Source organism: Takifugu rubripes, chromosome 15, assembly GCF_901000725.2.
Source record: "Takifugu rubripes chromosome 15, fTakRub1.2, whole genome shotgun sequence".
In the NCBI taxonomy this organism is placed as follows: Eukaryota; Metazoa; Chordata; class Actinopteri; order Tetraodontiformes; family Tetraodontidae; genus Takifugu; species Takifugu rubripes.
Window position 1 is genome coordinate 16,307,626 of NC_042299.1, and position 20,000 is coordinate 16,327,625.

General features: G+C 52.4%; 2 protein-coding genes across 2 annotated transcripts in view; one reads left to right on the forward strand and one right to left on the reverse strand.

Moving 5' to 3' along the window:
- LOC101077596 (klotho) overlaps positions 1-7,452 on the forward strand; it is a 7,867-nt gene extending 415 nt beyond the window's left edge. Inside the window, exons 1-13 of the mRNA XM_003976903.3 lie at positions 1-688; positions 1,143-1,573; positions 1,653-1,732; positions 1,807-1,969; positions 2,099-2,204; positions 2,573-2,722; positions 5,030-5,265; positions 5,444-5,639; positions 5,721-5,899; positions 6,008-6,115; positions 6,229-6,334; positions 6,459-6,585; positions 7,033-7,452. The exon at positions 1-688 is cut by the window's left edge and continues 415 nt beyond it. Of these exons, the coding sequence (XP_003976952.1) occupies positions 1-688; positions 1,143-1,573; positions 1,653-1,732; positions 1,807-1,969; positions 2,099-2,204; positions 2,573-2,722; positions 5,030-5,265; positions 5,444-5,639; positions 5,721-5,899; positions 6,008-6,115; positions 6,229-6,334; positions 6,459-6,585; positions 7,033-7,367 (2,905 nt within the window). The 3' untranslated portion in view covers positions 7,368-7,452. The remainder of the gene's footprint in view (positions 689-1,142; positions 1,574-1,652; positions 1,733-1,806; positions 1,970-2,098; positions 2,205-2,572; positions 2,723-5,029; positions 5,266-5,443; positions 5,640-5,720; positions 5,900-6,007; positions 6,116-6,228; positions 6,335-6,458; positions 6,586-7,032) is intronic.
- Positions 7,453-7,705: 253 nt separating this feature from the next.
- LOC115252627 (replication factor C subunit 3) lies at positions 7,706-9,857 on the reverse strand. Its single transcript, XM_029848267.1, has 9 exons — positions 9,652-9,857; positions 9,231-9,368; positions 9,070-9,137; positions 8,811-8,908; positions 8,546-8,727; positions 8,336-8,472; positions 8,165-8,263; positions 7,996-8,065; positions 7,706-7,938 (listed from the first exon to the last, which is right to left on the reverse strand). Exons 1-9 carry the CDS (start codon positions 9,736-9,738, stop codon positions 7,747-7,749), a joined length of 1,071 nt encoding a protein of 356 aa, XP_029704127.1. The 5' UTR covers positions 9,739-9,857; the 3' UTR covers positions 7,706-7,746.
- Positions 9,858-20,000: the final 10,143 nt, after the last annotated feature.

A 20,000-nucleotide genomic window follows, 5' to 3' on the forward strand; every position in this document is an offset into this window, starting at 1 on the left:
GCTCGCGTTCACCTCCGCAGCGGGGAGTCCCAACGCTGGGTTAAAAACGTGGGGGCGTTTCAGTAAATTGCCCTACCCGGGCGACAAGGCTTTCCTCTACGACACATTCCCCAAAGACTTCATATGGGCCGTTGGCACTGCGGCGTACCAGGTGGAGGGCGCGTTCGAGAAGGACGGCAAAGGGCTCTCCATTTGGGACACTTTTACGCGCGGCGGTAACCGGATGGCCACCGGGGACGTCGGAAGTGACAGCTACCACAACATCCACGCCGACATCAGAGCGATCCGGCAGCTCGGCGTGAGCCACTACAGGTTCTCCCTGTCCTGGTCCAGGATATTCCCCAACGGCAGCCGCGGGAGTCACAACGAAATTGGCACCAACTATTACCGAAACCTGATCAGGAAGCTGAAGGAGATCCGCGTGCAGCCGGTGGTGACGCTCTACCACTGGGACCTGCCGGAGCACCTGCAGCAGACCCTCGGTGGGTGGGCCAATCCGGAGATGGTCGCGATTTTCAGGGACTACGCCGACTTCTGCTTCCAGACATTCGGGGATGATGTGAAGTTTTGGATCACGATCGATAATCCGTTTGTGGTGGCGCGGCACGGGTACGGCACCGGGGTGGTCGCCCCGGGGATCAAGAGCGACCCAGATCTCCCTTTTAGAGTCGGCCACAATCTCCTCAAGGTGGGTGTCGCTAGAGGCGTAAAAACGCGTGAAACGTCGGCTTTGTTAGTTCTCTCGAAATGTTCGTAGATTTACAGAAATGCATAATGTGCAAAATTATTGAAATAAATACAAAATGGTCTTAGGTGAAATTCAACTTTAGAGGTTTTGATGAAAGGAACAAACTATTTCAAAAACATTGCAAATGAATATTTTCAAATACAGGTAATTATTATCAATTAAACTGGAATAGGACTGAAATGACCCATTAATGCTACATAATTAATGACACATAAAGAAGCCTAGAACACAAACTCACTGTCGTCGTTTCTACCCCTTAAGTGCAGTTTGTGTAAAGTTACAGTGACTGTGCTAAAACAATAGAAAGGTTCATATCGGGTGATCTGTTCATTCCTTTCCTTTTAATCAGCGGAACAGGGAAACTCCTGCTGCTCTTCTCTTCTCTTCTCTCCAGGCTCATGCGGCTGTCTGGCATCTCTACGACCGCCACTACCGACCCCGCCAGTGGGGCAAGCTGTCCATCGCCCTGTCCTCGCACTGGATCAATCCCAGTCACACCCGCCTGGAGAGCCTGCGGGAGTGCCAGTGCTCCCTGGACCACGTCCTGGGCTGGTTCGCCAGGCCTCTGTTCATAGACGGGGAGTATCCTGCCTGCATGAAGGAGCGGCTGGGCTCGCGGCTGCCCTCCTTCTCCAGGGAGGAGCGGGAGCAGGTGCGGCAGACAGCAGACTTCTTCGCCCTGTCTCACGGGGCGGTGCTGAGTTTCCAGCTCATCAACGACAGCCTGAAGTTCGGCCAGCACGAGGATCTGGACCTCAGGAAGCTGCTCTACTGGGTCAACGCTGAGTACAACAAGCCTCCCATCTTTGTGGTCCAGAGCGGTTGGTAGGTTTCCGTGCTGTCCTCCACCCAGTTTCATCTCTTCTACACACATTTGGTGGATTCTGCTGCTCCTCTAATTCAGGTACGTCCTGGGCAACACCAAGACCGAAGACCCGAAACACATGTACTACCTGAAGAGGTTCATCGCCGAGGCGCTAAAATGTGAGCGCTGACATTCAGGCCAGGCCGGTAGAACGGTTGTGAGCGACTGCATCCTGTGCGTCTTTGCCATGCAGCCATCGTCATCGACGGAGTGAAGGTGATCGGATACACGGCCTGGTCCCTGATCGACGGGTTCGAGTGGCACAGAGAGTACGGGATACGACGGGGGCTTTACTACGTGGACTTCAACACTCCGGACATGAAGAGGGAGCCCAAGACCTCCGCCACCTTTTACAGGTGCTCTTTGTTCCTCTTATGTGACACAGAGATTCCAGGTGTATGTGAAGCAGCGATCTACTGATTGATGCCAGCTTGTTGCAGCGTATGAAGCCTCTCGGCGACGTCACGATGCTTCCTGTCCCGTAGAAACGTCATCCAGAAGAACGGCTTCCCGGAGCTTCCAGAGAACAGCCCGGCCCACGGAACCTTCCCCTGCCATTTTGTCTGGGGAGTGTCGGCCAACTCCATTCAGGTGCACATGTGTGAACCCAGCACGCTCCTGTGCCTGCTCGTGCGTTCTGTGCAGTATTAGTCTGGAACGAGATGTTCCTTCGTGACCTAGAGGGAAACTTCAGTGTTGAACTAGTGAGGTTTGAAGTTTAATTATTTTAACTTGTGATCTATTAATCATTTCATAAGAGTGAGGGCAGCGATCTTTGTCGGCCTCTGGTTGATTACGCTGTTGTGATGGTGAAAGTCCAGCTTTGAGCCACTACCCCACAGCTGACAGTTTGCCCCATTTGGGGCTTATTTGAGTGATATGAGGTGAACGTGACGTGACGTGACGTGATGTGGCGGGCGAGCGTGTGTTTATGCGAGAGCACGTCCTGTGTGTTGCAGGTGGAGACCACGCCCACCCAGTTTTCAGACCACAGTGTTTACCTGTGGAACATCTCCAACAATGGACAGCTAAAGAAGCTGGAGGGCTTCAACGCACCGCCTTTACGTCGGAGCCCGCACTGCGCGGATTACGCCACCGTCCGACAACAAGTAGGCCCTCTTTAGGCGGCCCTCTTTAGCCGGCCCTCTTTAGGCGGCCCTCTTTAGGCGGCCCTCTTTAGCCGGCCCTCTTTAGCCGGCCCTCTTTAGGCGGCCCTCTTTAGGCGGCCCTCTTTAGGCGGCCCTCTTTAGGCGGCCCTCTTTAGGCGGCCCTCTTTAGGCGGCCCTCTTTAGCCGGCCCTCTTTAGGCGGCCCTCTTTAGGCGGCCCTCTTTAGGCGGCCCTCTTTAGGCTGCCCTCTTTAGCCGGCCCTCTTTAGGCGGCCCTCTTTAGCCGGCCCTCTTTAGGCGGCCCTCTTTAGCCGGCCCTCTTTAGCCGGCCCTCTTTAGGCGGCCCTCTTTAGGCGGCCCTCTTTAGCCGTCCCTCTTTAGGCGGCCCTCTTTAGGCGGCACTCTTTAGCCGGCCCTCTTTAGCCGGCCCTCTTTAGGCGGCCCTCTTTAGGCGGCCCTCTTTAGCCGGCCCTCTTTAGGCGGCCCTCTTTAGGCGGCCCTCTTTAGCCGGCCCTCTTTAGGCGGCCCTCTTTAGGCGGCCCTCTTTAGCCGGCCCTCTTTAGGCGGCCCTCTTTAGCCGGCCCTCTTTAGGCGGCCCTCTTTAGCCGGCCCTCTTTAGGCGGCCCTCTTTAGGCGGCCCTCTTTAGGCTGCCCTCTTTAGCCGGCCCTCTTTAGGCGGCCCTCTTTAGCCGGCCCTCTTTAGGCGGCCCTCTTTAGGCGGCCCTCTTTAGGCGGCCCTCTTTAGCCGGCCCTCTTTAGGCGGCCCTCTTTAGGCGGCCCTCTTTAGCCGGCCCTCTTTAGGCGGCCCTCTTTAGGCGGCCCTCTTTAGGCGGCCCTCTTTAGGCGGCCCTCTTTAGGCGGCCCCCCTCTTTAGCGGCCCTCTTTAGGCGGCCCTCTTTAGGCGGCCCTCTTTAGCTGCCCCTTCTTTAGGCGGCCCTCTTTAGGCGGCCCTCCTTTAGCCGGCCCTCTTTAGGCGGCCCTCTTTAGGCGGCCCTCTTTAGGCCGGCCCTCTTTAGCCGGCCTCTTTAGGGCCCCTCTTAGGCGGCCCTCTTTAGGCGGCCCTCTTTAGACGGCCCTCTTTAGGCCGGCCCTCTTATGCGGCCCTCTTTAGGCGGCCCCCTCTTTAGGCGGCCCTCTTTAGGCGGCCCTCTTTAGCCGGCCCTCTTTAGGCGGCCCTCTTTAGGCGGCCCCTCTTTAGGCGGCCCTCTTTAGGCGGCCCTCTCTTTAGCGGCCCTCTTAGGCGGCCCTCTTTAGGCGGCCCTCTTTAGGACGGCCCTCTTTAGGCGGCCCTCTTAGCCGGCCCTCTTTAGCCGGCCCTCTTTAGGCGGCCCTCTTATAGGCGGCCCTCTTTAGCGGCCCCTTTAGTCGGCCCTCTTTAGGCGGCCCCATCCTTTAGGCGGCCCTCTTTAGGGGCCCTCTTTAGGCGGCCCTCTTTAGCCGGCCCTCTTTAGGCGGCCCCTCTTTAGGCGGCCCTCTTTAGCCGGCCCTCTTTAGGCGGCCCTCTTTAGGCGGCCCTCTTTAGGCGGCCCTCTTTAGGCGGCCCTCTTTAGGCCGGCCCTCTTTAGGCTGCCCTCTTTAGCCGGCCCTCTTTAGCCGGCCCTCTTTAGGCGGCCCTCTTTAGGCGGCCCTCTTTAGCCGGCCCTCTTTAGGCGGCCCTCTTTAGCGGCCCTCTTTAGGCGGCCCTCTTTAGGCGGCCCTCTTTAGGCGGCCCTCTTTAGGCGGCCCTCTTTAGCGGCCCTCTTTAGGCGGCCCTCTTTAGCCGGCCCTCTTTAGGCGGCCCTCTTTAGGCGGCCTCTTTAGGCGGGCCCCCTCTTTAGCGGCCCTCTTTAGCCGGCCCTCTTTAGGCGGCCCTCTTTAGGCGCCCTCTTTAGGCGGCCCCCTCTTTAGGCGGCCCTCTTTAGCCGGCCCTCTTTAGGCGGCCCTCTTTAGGCGGCCCTCTTTTAGGCGGCCCTCTTTAGCCGGCCCTCTTTAGCCGGCCCTCTTTAGCCGGCCCTCTTTAGGCGGCCCTCTTTAGGCGGCCCTCTTTAGCCGGCCCTCTTTAGCCGGCCCTCTTTAGCGGCCCTCTTTAGGCGGCCCTCTTTTAGGCGGCCCTCTTTAGGCGGCCTCTTTAGGCGGCCCTCTTTAGGCGGCCCTCTTTAGCCGGCCCTCTTTAGGCGGCCCTCTTTAGCCGGCCCTCTTTAGCCGGCCCTCTTTAGGCGGCCCTCTTTAGGCGGCCCTCTTTAGCCGGCCCTCTTTAGCCGGCCCCCTCCTCCGTCACAATCCTAAAAGCTCTTTGCAACTTGCAGATGATTTAAGCTGCTTTAACTCAGGTGGAAGAAATCCAGAAGATTGGCGTGAACCACTTCCATTTCTCCCTCAACTGGTCAGCGCTGGTGCCCACAGGTGATGTGGCTCATGCCAATACGACCCTACTCAGATACTACAGCTGCTTCACCCGCCAGTTGCTGCAGGCCAACATCACACCTGTGGTCACACTCTGGCACCACACGCGCCAGCGCAGCAGCCTGCCGGCGCTTCTGGACAACGCTAACAGATGGCTCAACAGGTGGAGAGAATTTTCACCACTCAATTACCATTATCACTGCCCCCTAGTGGGGAGACGTGGAACGGGTCGAAAATGGCACCTACACTTTTAGGATTTTCTATTGTGACATTTTTGCACGTTAAAAACATCCCATCGCAGTCACAATGTGCATGCAATGAAGCGCCGGGTGTCTTCTCAGGGACACTCCGGAGGCGTTTGCAGACTACGCCAGGCTCTGTTACAGAGAGCTTGGTGAATACGTGAAGATGTGGATCACCTTAAATGAACCCAACGATGAAATGGTGAGCTACCAGGAGGGCCATCAGATGCTGCGGGCACACGCGATGGCCTGGCACGCTTACGATCGGGACTTCAGGCCCTCGCAGGGAGGACAGGTCAGTGCAACAGCGAGGCCGCACTGACGCCAACGTCAGTGTCGGTTTAGGAGTCCGACTCACAAGAGTTCTGTGCTTCAGGTGTCTTTGGCTCTCCACATGGACTGGGTGGAACCAGCGTTCTCTTTCAGCCGGGAGGATGTGGAACCAGCTAAAAGGGTTTTAGATTTCCGCGTTGGCTGGTTCGCAGAGCCGATCTTTGGCACGGGCGATTATCCTCTGGGCATGAGGAGCTGGCTGCGACAGCTCAACTCACTCGAGTACAAATCCATTCACATTTGACTCTTTATCGAAGACTTCCTGTCTAACCTTTACAGTAAAACGTGATCGGCGCACGGATTCATGAGATCTCTCCATGTTTCCCACAGCCTGCCAGTGTTTAATGAGGACGATCATCACTTGGTTAAAGGGACGTATGATTTCTTCGCCATCAGTCACTTCAGCACCAAGTTGGTGACGCACGCCAAGGAAGACTCGTAAGATACATCGTGTTTTTATTCGTAAAACCCCATGAAAGGCGCACTTTAGGAGATTCTTACTTGGATTAAAGTCCTCAATCAGCTTTTCCAAGTCGGTGTCATGCCTGCAGATACACCTACACAGCAAAGCTGGAGGTGCAACACATGATAGACACCACGTGGATCATGTCCCCGAGGCCTGTGGTGCCCTGGGGCCTGAGGAAAGCCCTCAACTGGGTGAGCAGACGGAGCAACACACGCAGCATGACTTACATTCTCTTAAATCAGTTGTGTGATGTGGACGCAGACGTGCTGCTTTTGCGTGACGATGAATCTCGATGTCGCTCGTCCGCTGCTGCAGGTGAGGGAGCGCTACTGCGACGTCCCCGTCTATGTGATGGCTAATGGGGTCCAGGAAGATCCAGCTCGCTTCAAAGACAGCTTAAGAGTGTACTACCTGTATAACTACATCAACGAAGCACTGAAAGGTGAGAGGGACACGCATGCACGCACACAGACGCACGCACACACACACACACGCACACAGACGCACGCACGCACACACACACACACGCACGCACACGCCTGTTGACACTTTCATCATGCGTGTAGCCTCATGCAGCGAGGGATCAATGTCTAAAATGTGACCCTCCGCCGTGGTCTCGCTGGAGTTTAATCATTCTCTTTAGGTCAGCGACCCTTGAGCTGACTTGGAACACACTTGTGTTGTTCGACCAGAACATGAAAACACAAATACACACACTGCTGTGAACTGCTGAGTCAAGGTTACTGGGTGGTTACGGGTCCCTCAGCTCATCTCATTTTATGCCGGTGTGACCTGGTCATTTATTGGGGAAACCAGCCACAGAAGTGTTTCTTACATTTGACCCGCTCGTTGTGTCGCCTCTCTCCATGGCTCCTTTCTGCTGCCTCAGCATACACTCTGGACGGGGTCAACCTGAAGGGGTACTTTGCCTACGCCCTCAATGACCAGCGGGACCCAGAGTTCGGCCTATACGGGCAGGTCCAGCAGGAAGTCATCGTCAAGGCCTCTCTCTCCAATTACCGCAACATCATTCGGCACAACGGCTTCCCCATCCTGGGGGGGGCGCCGCAGCAGTGTCCCAGCAGGCCTCAGCCCTGCAGCGGCTGCCAGCTGCTGGTCAGGAAGCCTGTGGTGGGCTTCCTGACTCTGGTGGGCTCAGGGGTGCTGATCACCCTGGGCCTCGTCATCTACTACACAGCCAGAGGACACAAGGAGTGTTACTGATGAAGCCGTCGCTTCCACCCTCAACTGTCAGATTAGAAAAGATGGATTTTCTTTCATTAAATAGGTTTTATGCTGCAAGTGTGAACGTTGTCAGGTGATACGCTATACTCCCACTGTCATGTTTTCTATTTTATTAGGTCTGGAATTGCATGTTGGTAGCAGACCAGAACTATTAAAGGGTTTAGTTTAATATGCAAATTTTATTCCTACTATTTAATGTCGTTTTGCAGTTTTCTTTATTGTGCTCAACAACGAAGCTGCGGTAGCGAGCGGACGAAGGGAAGGCTCCACATTTCCTAAAGTCTTTACAGGGAACACGGGACATATTCCCCAACAGGTTTGTGGTGGCAGCAGATTTTTATTGGGAGGAAATAAAGATTTAGAACATCATGCCATCGAGACCATCTTCCATGAACTTCTTGTACATGGCCATGAACCTGGCGACGAAGGCTTCGAGGTGGTAGATGGCCTTGTTGCCCAGCTGCAGTCTGTGCTCATAGTAGGCAGCCAGGTGAGCCACCTCTGTCTTCAGCTGCCCGTCGCAGTTGTTCAGCAGCTCTGTGAGCAGACCCTGTCGGAACATTGGATCAGCACCACAGTTGTCTCAGAGCTGCAGATGAGTCAATACCTTCATGATGACGTCGGGCGGGATGCAGTGTGTCAGCAGCTCGTACAGGCGGGCTCTCACCTCCAACAACCTGGGACAAGAAGGGTTCCACACACCATCACATTTGGAAACCACAGCAACAAGCTGCAGCGCCAGTCGGGACTGGACCCGTTGGCCAGGACGCTCCTACCTCTGAGGGCTCTGCTGGCTGACGATGGCATTAGCCGTTTCCCTGAGGTAGATCACCCAGTCTGCCACTGGGATTTCTTGGTCTGCAGAGAATGGGTACCTGTAAGATGATGCGTGAACATGTCAGGTTTTTCTTCAACGCTAACACACACATGCAGGAATGGTCACTCACTGCTGGACTCTGCAGGCCTCACACATCAAAAGTGCTTTGCGCAGGTTACGACCAGACCTCTCGGAAATTTGCTTGGCCAGCTCGGGAGGGAGGAGCAGACCCTCTTTTTTACAAACGGCCGTCAGAACGCTGCAGACCTGAGCAGCAGATGTTGTGACTTTAACCACACCAAGCTATTAAACCTACGGCTTCCAGATTCTTCCAGCTCACCTCCTCCGTGCTGGGCAGGGGGACCCTGATGGCCAGACATCGGCTCCGGATGGGCCCGATGACCTTAGAGGTGGAGGTCGAGCAGAGGATGAGGCGGCAGGTGGCCGTATACTTTTCCATCGTCCGTCGCAAAGCATGCTGGGCATCTTTAGTGAGTCTGTCCACCTCTGTCAGCAAAACCACTGAGAGCAAAGAACGACAACTACGTATGAGATTGACACAGTCAAAAGGAGAAGGTGCACGTGTAGAGGTTTTAATTGGCGACCTTTGAACTCCCTCTGAGTGCTCGACTGGATCTGCTGAGACTGAGCCACAGTTTTGATGAGCTCTTGGATTACAACGCGGTCCTGGTTTCCAGCATCACTGTGGACACAAAATATGTGAAGCAATGAAAAAGAAGATGAAATAAGATGTGAAGCAATGAAAAAGAAGATGAAATAAGATGTGAAGCAATGAAAAAGAAGATGAAATAAGATGTGAAGCAATGAAAAAGAAGATGAAATAAGACACTTCGTCCTCCTTGCCTTGCATTTACTTCCAGATGATAGTTACTGGCAATCGTGTTAATCTCAATTTTCTTTTTTGAGGGGGCCTGAGCAGCAAAACAGAGCAGAGTTTCATTTTTAAAGGTGTGAAACTTGATTGGATGCATGAACAAAGTCCTCATCCCTTCGCTGCCACCTACCACCAGAGTTTGGTGCTCCATCCGAAGCTTCTCCACCCCGGCTCCATACAGCTCCCTCAGCAGGCACATGATGCGGCTCTTCTTGCCCCCCCCGGAGGGACCATACACCAGCAGGTGGGGGAAGTCGCCACATTGAACCTAAAAACAGCTCATTAAGTAGGTACATTCATTTTAGTGGACTTTTTAAAGAACTACTTTAAATCACCTTTACTTAATAGCTTCAAGATGAATGGACTTAATTATTAATTATCCCAAGTGATGAATGAAGTGCTTTTATATCAGCAGTCGTGTTTGTTATGGAACCATTAAAAGACGTTTGTCTGCTTGGTGGCCTCAGAAATGGACGAACTTTAGCTGCATGAGGCCGACGTGCGCGGCTTGCTAACGCTAAGCTATGACAGCGCCCAAGTTTAACGCTCACCAGATTCCTCAGCTGAGCAGCCTGTTCTTTATGATAGTCCAGTTTCGACAGCGAAGTTGGCCGATATTTGTCCACCCACAAACTCATGCTTTTGTGGGGTTTGTGACCGTTGCGACCTGTATTGTTGACAGCTGATGAACTCCCGCGAAATATTCACCAACAAGCGCAGCTGCTTCCGGTTGTTCTACGGGAAGTCGAATGGGACCAAACTACAGAACGCGCGTAGTAAATCACTGAGTCCATACATGATCGGTTTGGAAGCCTGAAGTTGTGAGTACAACAATATCTGGGGGAGGGGCTATTAGCCAGGGCTCGAGGAGTTCCGGACAGGATGGGGGAGAGAGTTGAATCACCCAGTCTGAGAAGACTTTGGTGAAATGGCGAGTAGGTATGTGGTTAGGATTGACCTTGGGGTAGGGTTAGGGTTAGGGTTAGGGTAAGGGATGGGAGAAGGTTAGGATTAGGGTTGGGGTTGGGTTAGGGTTAGGGTTAGGTTAGGGTTAGGGTTAGGTTAGGGTTAGGGTTAGGGTTGAGGTTAGGGTTAGGTTAGGGTTAGGGTTAGGGTTGAGGTTAGGGTTAGGTTAGGGTTAGGGTTAGGGTTAGGGTTGAGGTTAGGGTTAGGGTTAGGGTTAGGTTAGGTTAGGGTTAGGTTGAGGTTAGGGTTAGGTTAGGGTTAGGTTAGGGTTAGGGTTAGGTTAGGGTTAAGAAGGGTGCTGGGTTAGGGGTTAAGGTTAGGGTTGGGGAGAGGGTTAGGGTCAGGGTTAGAGGGTTAGGGTTAGGGTCAGGGTTAGAGGGTTAGGGTTAGAGGGTTAGAGGGTTAGAGGGTTAGGGGACAGGGTTAGGGTCAGGGTCAGGGTTAGGGTCAGGGTTAGGGTCAGGGTTAGGGTTAGTAACAGCAGCTGTTTACAGAGTAGACAGGACAATGACACCTAACCCTAACCCTGACCCCTAACCCTGACCCTAACCCTGACCCTGACCCTAACCCTGTCCCCTAACCCTCTAACCCTAACCCTATCCCTGACCCCTAACCCTGACCCTCTAACCCTGACCCTGACCCCTAACCCTGACCCCTAACCCTGACCCTAACCCTGTCCCCTAACCTTCTCTGAACGGCCGTCCCACAGATTATTATTATTATTATTATTATTATTATTATTATTATTATTATTATTAGGGTTATTAATATTTACACATAAAAGACGAGATGGTTGCCCATCCATCATCCATCCATCCATCATCCATCCACCCATCATCCATCCACCCATCATCCATCCATCCATCCACCCATCATCCACCCATCATCCATCCACCCATCATCCATCCACCCATCCATCATCCATCCACCCATCATCCATCCACCCATCCATCATCCATCCATCCATCATCCATCCACCCATCCATCATCCATCCACCCATCATCCATCCATCCATCCACCCATCATCCATCCACCCATCCATCATCCATCCACCCATCATCCATCCATCCATCCACCCATCATCCATCCATCCATCCACCCATCATCCACCCATCCACCCATCATCCATCCATCATCCATCCACCCATCATCCACCCATCATCCATCCACCCATCATCCATCCACCCATCATCCACCCATCCACCCATCCACCCATCATCCATCCATCATCCATCCATCCATCATCCATCCACCCATCCACCCATCATCCATCCATCATCCATCCATCCATCCACCCATCATCCATCCACCCATCCACCCATCATCCACCCATCATCCATCCATCATCCATCCACCCATCATCCACCCATCATCCATCCACCCATCATCCACCCATCATCCATCCATCATCCATCCACCCATCATCCACCCATCATCCATCCACCCATCATCCATCCACCCATCATCCACCCATCATCCATCCACCCATCATCCACCCATCCACCCATCATCCATCCACCCATCATCCATCCACCCATCATCCACCCATCATCCATCCACCCATCATCCACCCATCCACCCATCATCCATCCATCATCCATCCATCCATCCACCCATCATCCATCCATCCATCCACCCATCATCCATCCATCCATCCATCCATCCACCCATCATCCATCCATCATCCATCCACCCATCATCCATCCACCCATCATCCACCCATCATCCACCCATCATCCATCCACCCATCATCCACCCATCCACCCATCATCCATCCATCATCCATCCATCCATCCACCCATCATCCATCCATCCATCCACCCATCATCCATCCATCCATCCATCCATCCACCCATCATCCATCCATCATCCATCCACCCATCATCCATCCACCCATCATCCACCCATCCACCCATCATCCATCCATCATCCATCCATCCATCCACCCATCATCCATCCATCCATCCACCCATCATCCATCCATCCATCCACCCATCATCCATCCATCCATCCATCCACCCATCATCCACCCATCAGGAGGCCAGCAGTTTTCCATTCTTTTTTTTTTCCAAATCTGAATCTGAAATGCATCCAAACACCCTCTGGTTTCAGAATGTTCCATAATAGAAACAGTCACATTATTATTCTCCAAGTAATAATGATAAAGATGATGTATCCACATATAGAATAATCCTTTGGGTTAAATGCAGATATTCACTGCTGCTCTATCTGCTTCTATTTTTGGCTGTTGCGCTGCCTGAGCAGCAGGGGGTCGTCGCGGTGACCTCTGATGTCAAGTTCCTGCAGAAGCCTGACAAGCATGTCTGAGCTGGTTCCTCTGCCCCGCTGCTGTGATGGACTCTGGGATGGGAGCGAGGCAGCAGTGGCCCCTGCAACAGTCCTGCAGGTGGAGGGGTCACAGAGGAGGCCAGCTCCTGGAGCTTCTCAGCTGGATGGAGGAGCCACAGTAGAATTAACATCTGACATGGAAGGAAGTCATTCTGACCACATGCCACAATCTGTCATTACACCAGAAGACTGTTCGCTGGACTCGTTAAACACGAGCCAAGTGTTATTGTATTCTGTTACCATGACAACCAGACCATTTCTGCTTCTGAGAACTCCGATACCAGGGAGTCCTCTCCGTCCACCACTGAGGAAGGAGCCAGTCGTGATGGTGAGGATGCTTTTCCAGAGACATTACAATTTAAGGAACTCCTGGTCAGTCGTCACCGTAGAAACAGGAACAGGAACAGGAACAGGAAGGTCCTGTGGAAGAAGCCTGATGCCCGTCCACAGAGCGTTCCGCTGGACTCACGAAATCCCTCAAGTGAGAGCGAGTCTGTGTTCACAGGTAACCAGGAGCAACAGGGCACCCTGTCAAACCATGAGAAGCAGCAGGTGAGTGAACGTGTGTTGCTTGGGTTAGGGTTAGGGTTAGTTAGGATGGGTTAGGGTTAGTTAGTTAGGATGGGTTAGGGTTAGTTAGTGAGGATGGGTTAGGGTTAGTTAGTTAGTTAGGACGGGTTAGGGTTAGTTAGTGAGGATGGGTTAGGGTTAGTTAGTTAGTGAGGATGGGTTAGGGTTAGTTAGTTAGTTAGGATGGGTTAGTTAGGATGGGTTAGGGTTAGTTAGTTAGGATGGGTTAAGGATAGTTAGTTAGTTAGTTAGTTAGTTAGGACGGGTTAGGATTAGTTAGTTAGTTAGTTAGGATGGGTTAGGGTCAGTGAGTTAGTTAGTTAGGATGGGTTAGGGTCAGTTAGTTAGTTAGGATGTCATTCCTGTAAAGAAAACATGTGGTTTACTATGTTTTATTTAATAGTACACAGTAGTTGTAGTTGGATGATATTAAATATGGTGTTTCCCCAAAATATTCCTACAAATATTTGCATAATCAGCTTTTTTTCATTGCTTTAGTAGGTAACAGGCGACTGCGGCCCAGATAGAAGACTAATGTATGTTTCACACTTTGTTTCTGGAGTGGACAAATACAGTGTGTGATTACTTTTTTGTAATCGTAAAATACTTATCAGTGTATTTTCCAATATAGTTACCAGATTTTGGAATTGAAAGCAAGTTTTTTGACCAACTCTTGTTATTTCTGTGGATCCTTGCAAACCGGATCTGTTTCGTTCAGCGTCTTTGTTGTGTATTAATCACAACCGCCGCTAGAGGGAAGCAAAGACAAATCTGCCAGTTCCACATTGTTCAACTCAAATCATATAAATTGAATCTATTCCATTGTAAATGGGAATCACTGACATAAAAAACATGCACATACATTCAGAGATGACTGCAGTTAATTGGGAAGATGTAGAACACATGATTGCCGGCAGTTTTAATTTCCTCAGGGCAGCCTCCAGTCCTGTTTTCTTTGTCAATATTTGGCAAGATATACCTTTAATCTTGCATTCCTGTCATTTTTCACCCCCCCGACATCTCCCAGCATGCACTGTTCCCAGCAGGTGTCCATCGGTGTGAATGCGTCTCTGACTGCATTCTCACACCTGTCAGAAAAGCCCTCAATTGCTGGCATGGACCCACAACACAAGACAACACAAGACAACACACACTGGTTCATGCCGTCTGTCCTTCCTGGACTGAGTGAAAGAATTTGTTCTCTCCTTTTCTGACGCTCTCAGTGTAGCTTTTAAAGTCACAGCATATTTGAAAACCTTTAGGTCAGAAGGAGCTTGATTGTGCGTCCGCATTCATTCCATGTGGGCTAACGTTCGGCTAATGCTAATTGAAGACACTGCTGCTCCTGTGTCATGACAAATGAGTTGAAGGACGGAAATCATCCGATTTTACACATTCATTTGTAATTTGAGCTTCGGAAATATTAAATCTTCCTCTGGGACACTAGTGTGAATTGTTTCCTGTATCATAGTTCAACTGTCACATGAATTCTTTCGCAACTTCTCCTTCTTGCTTAAAAAGATCTAATTGCTTTAGATGACCTTCCCACTCCTTCGGCAGTGCTGGAGATTTCCTGTTTGTGTTTCATGTTTAAGTCCAGATAACTGCCGTGTTTGTGATTGTGAGGGCAGATCACATACCTCAGCCTCCCAGAGCAGCTTCACATGGGGGGGTGCTTCAGTGACGTGAGAGTGAGGGAGGGGGCAGCCATTTTTACAGCGCTGCCGAGTCAAATTAAGCTCTGTCATTTATGTTGCCTGACATAAACGACTGCATACTTGGGGAAACTGGCAGACAGAACAAATTAGCAGCAATTTGGAGAAACTAGAGGAACATTGATCAGATACCGTAAAGGAACCGACGCGTCTCTCTGGGATTGTAAATAAGCACTAAACCAGAGGAAGTGTTGCACCCTTCCATTCAGCAGGAGGTCGAATCCAAATGAATGATACAGATTCTGTGTCAATAAAAGTTGTTGATGCCATTTTGTCATTCAAAGGTTTTAAAATAATCAGTTACCAAAGATAAAATCCATAAACATTTATGATTAAAGGTTATTAGTTGTGGTTATGGTTGTTCCCAGAGGATCTAATGTGGTCACGTTTAGTCAGTATCAGTTGTGGTGACTTATATTGCTGAGTAAGGGTTAGGGTTAGGGTTATGCTGCAATATTTGAATACTGCTCAGTTCTCTGATGTACTTCAGTGTTGCTGCAATAGTCTCCAGATGTTGTCAGATGTTATCAAGATATTAGCAGTGCTCTCATCCCTGAGATGGATGAGTCAAATGATGAAATGGTCTTTTAGCAAACGTGCATTAAGAGCTCTTTACTCTGTAAACACTTTGGAGGAGCCTCTTAACATTTCATGAGCCCTGAGAGCCCTCTGCTGTATAACTCTGCTCTTATTATGGTCTGTACCCCATATGCTGCCCCCTCTATGCTGCCCCCTGTGTGCTGCCCCCTGTGTGCTGCCCCTGTGTGCTGCCCCCTGTATACTGCCCCCTGTATGCTGCCCCCTGTGTGCTGCCCCCTGTGTGCTGCCCCCTGTATACTGCCCCCTGTATGCTGCCCCCTGTGTGCTGCCCCCTGTATACTGCCCCCTGTATGCTGCCCCCTGTGTGCTGCCCCCTGTGTGCTGCCCCCTGTATGCTGCCCCCTGTGTGCTGCCCCCTGTAGGCGGTCCTCTGTTCCTGTGTGCTGCCCCCTGTATACTGCCCCCTGTATGCTGCCCCCTGTGTGCTGCCCCCTGTATGCTGCCCCCTGTGTGCTGCCCCCTGTGTGCTGCCCCCTGTGTGCTGCCCCCTGTAGGCGGTCCTCTGTTCCTGTGTGCTGCCCCCTGTAGGCGGTCCTCTGTTCCTGTGTGCTGCCCCCTGTGTGCTGCCCCCTGTAGGCGGTCCTCTGTTCCTGTGTGCTGCCCCCTGTGTGCTGCCCCCTGTAGGCGGTCCCTCTGTTCCTGTGTGCTGCCCCCTGTAGGCGGTCCTCTGTTCCTGTGTGCTGCCCCCTGTGTGCTGCCCCCTGTAGGCGGTCCTCTGTTCCTGTGTGCTGCCCCCTGTAGGCGGTCCTCTGTTCCTGTGTGCTGCCCCCTGTAGGCGGTCCTCTGTTCCTGTGTGCTGCCCCCTGTAGGCGGTCCTCTGTTCCTGTGTGCTGCCCCCTGTAGGCGGTCCTCTGTTCCTGTGTGCTGCCCCCTGTGTGCTGCCCCCTGTGTGCTGCCCCCTGTGTGCTGCCCCCTGTAGGCGGTCCTCTGTTCCTGTGTGCTGCCCCCTGTGTGCTGCCCCCTGTAGGCGGTCCTCTGTTCCTGTGTGCTGCCCCCTGTGTGCTGCCCCCTGTAGGCGGTCCTCTGTTCCTGTGTGCTGCCCCCTGTGTGCTGCCCCCTGTGTGCTGCCCCCTGTGTGCTGCCCCCTGTAGGCGGTCCTCTGTTCCTGTGTGCTGCCCCCTGTATGCTGCCCCCTGTAGGCGGTCCTCTGTTCCTGTGTGCTGCCCCCTGTGTGCTGCCCCCTGTAGGCGGTCCTCTGTTCCTGTGTGCTGCCCCCTGTAGGCGGTCCTCTGTTCCTGTGTGCTGCCCCCTGTAGGCGGTCCTCTGTTCCTGTGTGCTGCCCCCCTGTAGGCGGTCCTCTGTTCCTGTGTGCTGCCCCCTGTAGGCGGTCCTCTGTTCCTGTGTGCTGCCCCCTGTAGGCGGTCCTCTGTTCCTGTGTGCTGCCCCCTGTGTGCTGCCCCCTGTGTGCTGCCCCCTGTGTGCTGCCCCCTGTAGGCGGTCCTCTGTTCCTGTGTGCTGCCCCCTGTGTGCTGCCCCCTGTAGGCGGTCCTCTGTTCCTGTGTGCTGCCCCCTGTGTGCTGCCCCCTGTGTGCTGCCCCCTGTGTGCTGCCCCCTGTAGGCGGTCCTCTGTTCCTGTGTGCTGCCCCCTGTATACTGCCTAGAGGTAAGATCTTAAGACCGAGCCCGAGCCCGAGTCCGAGCCCGACCCAACCCGAAATTCGGGTCGGGCTTAAAATGCGTAAAATGTCAATCATTACGTTCGGGTCGGGTCGGGCCGGGCTTCTCTCTCGCTGACTTTTTTTTAATAAATATTTGTTTATAAAAATATACACTAAAACGTTGAAACAAAAGTATAGAAATAACAATTTCATATATCTTTTACCATTTATTTGATTTGCGTTATTCTATTTAAAGCCTAGTGGGCTGCAGTATTTCTCCGCGTAATTAAGCGAGTGCGCATCAAGATTTCTCTTTCACTCTCTTTGTCTGGCCTCTTATTCTGTGTTCCATTCATTTATCATGATCATAAAAATATGTAGATTATTTTAACCTTAAAAGATCTTGCGTTTTTTCTGCCCAAAATACTATGGGATAAATTTAAATTTCGGGTTTGCTTCGGGCTCGGGCCTGCAAATCAAGTAAATTGGTCGGGCTTGGGCTGGGTCGGGCTTTAATGCCCGCGGGCCTGGGTCGGGTCGGGCTGGATTTTTTAGGCCCGATCTTACCTCTAATACTGCCCCCTGTGTGCTGCCCCCTGTAGGCGGTCCTCTGTTCCTGTGTGCTGCCCCCTGTGTGCTGCCCCCTGTGTGCTGCCCCCTGTGTGCTGCCCCCTGTAGGCGGTCCTCTGTTCCTGTGTGCTGCCCCCTGTGTGCTGCCCCCTGTGTGCTGCCCCCTGTGTGCTGCCCCCTGTGTGCTGCCCCCTGTAGGCGGTCCTCTGTTCCTGTGTGCTGCCCCCTGTGTGCTGCCCCCTGTGTGCTGCCCCCTGTGTGCTGCCCCCTGTAGGCGGTCCTCTGTTCCTGTGTGCAGGAATCTGGAGCTGTGGGGCTGTAACACACAGGAAGTGGCTTTACCGCCCGAGCGAGTGCTGATATCTGTTACACTGGACGAGGTGAAGGGCGCCGGACTGGAAGTAAACAGAAAGGCGTGTTTGTGACTGCATGTGTGTGTGTGTGTGGGGGGGGGGGGGCTGGTGTTGGGGTCTTTGGCCTCCTCAAAGGGGCCCTATGTGCTGCTATCAGTCTCTGGGACTCATTGGCAGATGGAGCTCACAAACGTGGTGTGTTCATTTCCTTCACCAAGTGTGTGAGTCAGGGCCCAGGATGGAGGGTGTATGAAGGTTTAGGTTGTGCGCCTCACAGCCGTATGCAGCGAGTGATGCACAAACACAAGCAGAACTCTGAAAACACACACGCAGACGGGCACACACACACACACACACACACCAATAGATAGAATGCAGGCGTCGTAGGGAACGCGACGTTCACCTGCTGGTTCAGCACATTTTTACAGCTCACTTCAAAAAACTCAGGGTCAGATTAACCAGAATTTACCCTCAGGACATATTTACATGTGTGTGTGTGTGTGTTTAGGCTCCTGTGTGTGACTCCATTGCCCTGCTGAGGAGAAAGTGGGATCACCTCAGGCAAGATGTCCTGGAAGTCCAAAATGATGCTACCTGTAGTGAGGCCGACGCTGCGGAGGAGGAGCAGAACACCACGGTAAGTCCAGAACATTTTAAAATCAACTCCCTTTTGGACCTTCACGGAGCTTTGTCGGTCTTCAGTCTTCTGTTGGATTTGCTACCTTCCAAATTAACGAGTCCAGCCAATCAAAGCATCACATCTTGACTGAAGGTTAGATTCCATCGGCTGCCACGTGGATCAGAACATTCAAACATCACAGATTTCACTGAATACAAAGGATTTGCTGCACACACACACACACACACACACACACACACACACGCACACACACACACACACACGCACACACACACACACACACACACACACACACACGCACACACACACACACACACGCAACAGTGCTGCTCTCCTTTTCTTCCTGCCCTCTCAGCATCAGGCTGCCTCATTAAACTCAATCAGTGTAAATCTGCAACCCTCAAACAACTCTTAAAACACAGAACTTTAGGAATTCTTATAAACAGGCTGCATTTAATCAGGCTGCTGTTAAAGTGTCTGGCAGAGCAGAACTTTCTGCTTCACGCTCTCCGCCAAGATGAGGATGAAGAACGTGGTCAGCGCTCACGTCTGCCGCATCATGAAAGATTAGAAAAGAGACCCAAATATGTCAAATATTCAGGGGGTGATAAAAATCCATTGACCCCAGCCAGAGGGTTAATGTGTGACTTCCTGACAGCACAATGCCTTCAGGGGGCAAAGCAGAAGGATTTATGGTTTATCTCCTTCAAATATGCAGCAGAATATAAGATTTCCTGACTCAAAAACGATTGATTCTTCTGGTGAATCCACAACTGACCCACCTGGCTGTGAACAGCATCATAGTAAAGGTTCATTGTCATGGAATATTCGCAGGTCTGGAAACGGTCCGCCTGTCCGTATCCCACGTGCTCGGTCTATATTTAGGCACAGGCCGAACGCGAACGCGTGCTCCAACAAGTGCTGAGACAGGCGCAGAGAATCTGGGAAGCACGTTTGTGGGACTGAGAGCAGCCGATCGTCCCAGCAGGCCCACAGTCCTGCAGCGTTCCTGTCCTCCCAGAGGGACCACTGCTGTCCCCAGGAATCACACGTTCCTAGAAAGGGTTCCAGCTGGGATGATGAGCCCATCCTGATAACAAGGCTCCGTGATAAGGAGCTAATATTCCTCTGTTGCTTTAGGAGCCGTCACTGAAATATTCCCTCTGGGGTCAGAGGTGAAGATCTGGGTGTTCGTTTGCACTTGCAGCTTCAGTTCGCATCCGTGTTTTCAACTCAGTTTGTGACGTGGAGGGAGCGGGAATCAAGCTGGCGGGGTTTCCCTGGACACATACTGGTCCTGGTCAGCTGGGATGGACCCGGATTTAAGAGGGGAGCCGGGAACTGGGTGGACATCGGGCGGTGTTTGGAGCTTTTGTAGAATCAGAGACGAGCCGAGACGTCATCAGAGGCGTCTCCAGATGCTCCTCGTCTTCCTGAGCTGAATATTCAGGGGACAGATAGAGAGAAGGACGATGAGGGCCAGGGTAGGAAGTGCAGAGACCAAAGGTCCTTCAGGACATTTTTTAGGATGTAAAAGA

What these genes read in the sequence shown, in the direction of transcription:
- LOC115252627 (XM_029848267.1), bottom strand. Translation starts at nt 9,738, where the DNA reads ATGAGTTTGTGGGTGGACAAATATCGGCCAACTTCGCTGTCGAAACTG. An exon ending in CCCTGCCCAGCACGGAGGAG is followed by an intron (nt 8,473 to 8,545) that starts GTGAGCTGGAAG and finishes TCTGCTGCTCAG; the next exon opens with GTCTGCAGCGTTCTGACGGC. An exon ending in CGCCCGACGTCATCATGAAG is followed by an intron (nt 7,939 to 7,995) that starts GTATTGACTCAT and finishes ATGTTCCGACAG; the next exon opens with GGTCTGCTCACAGAGCTGCT.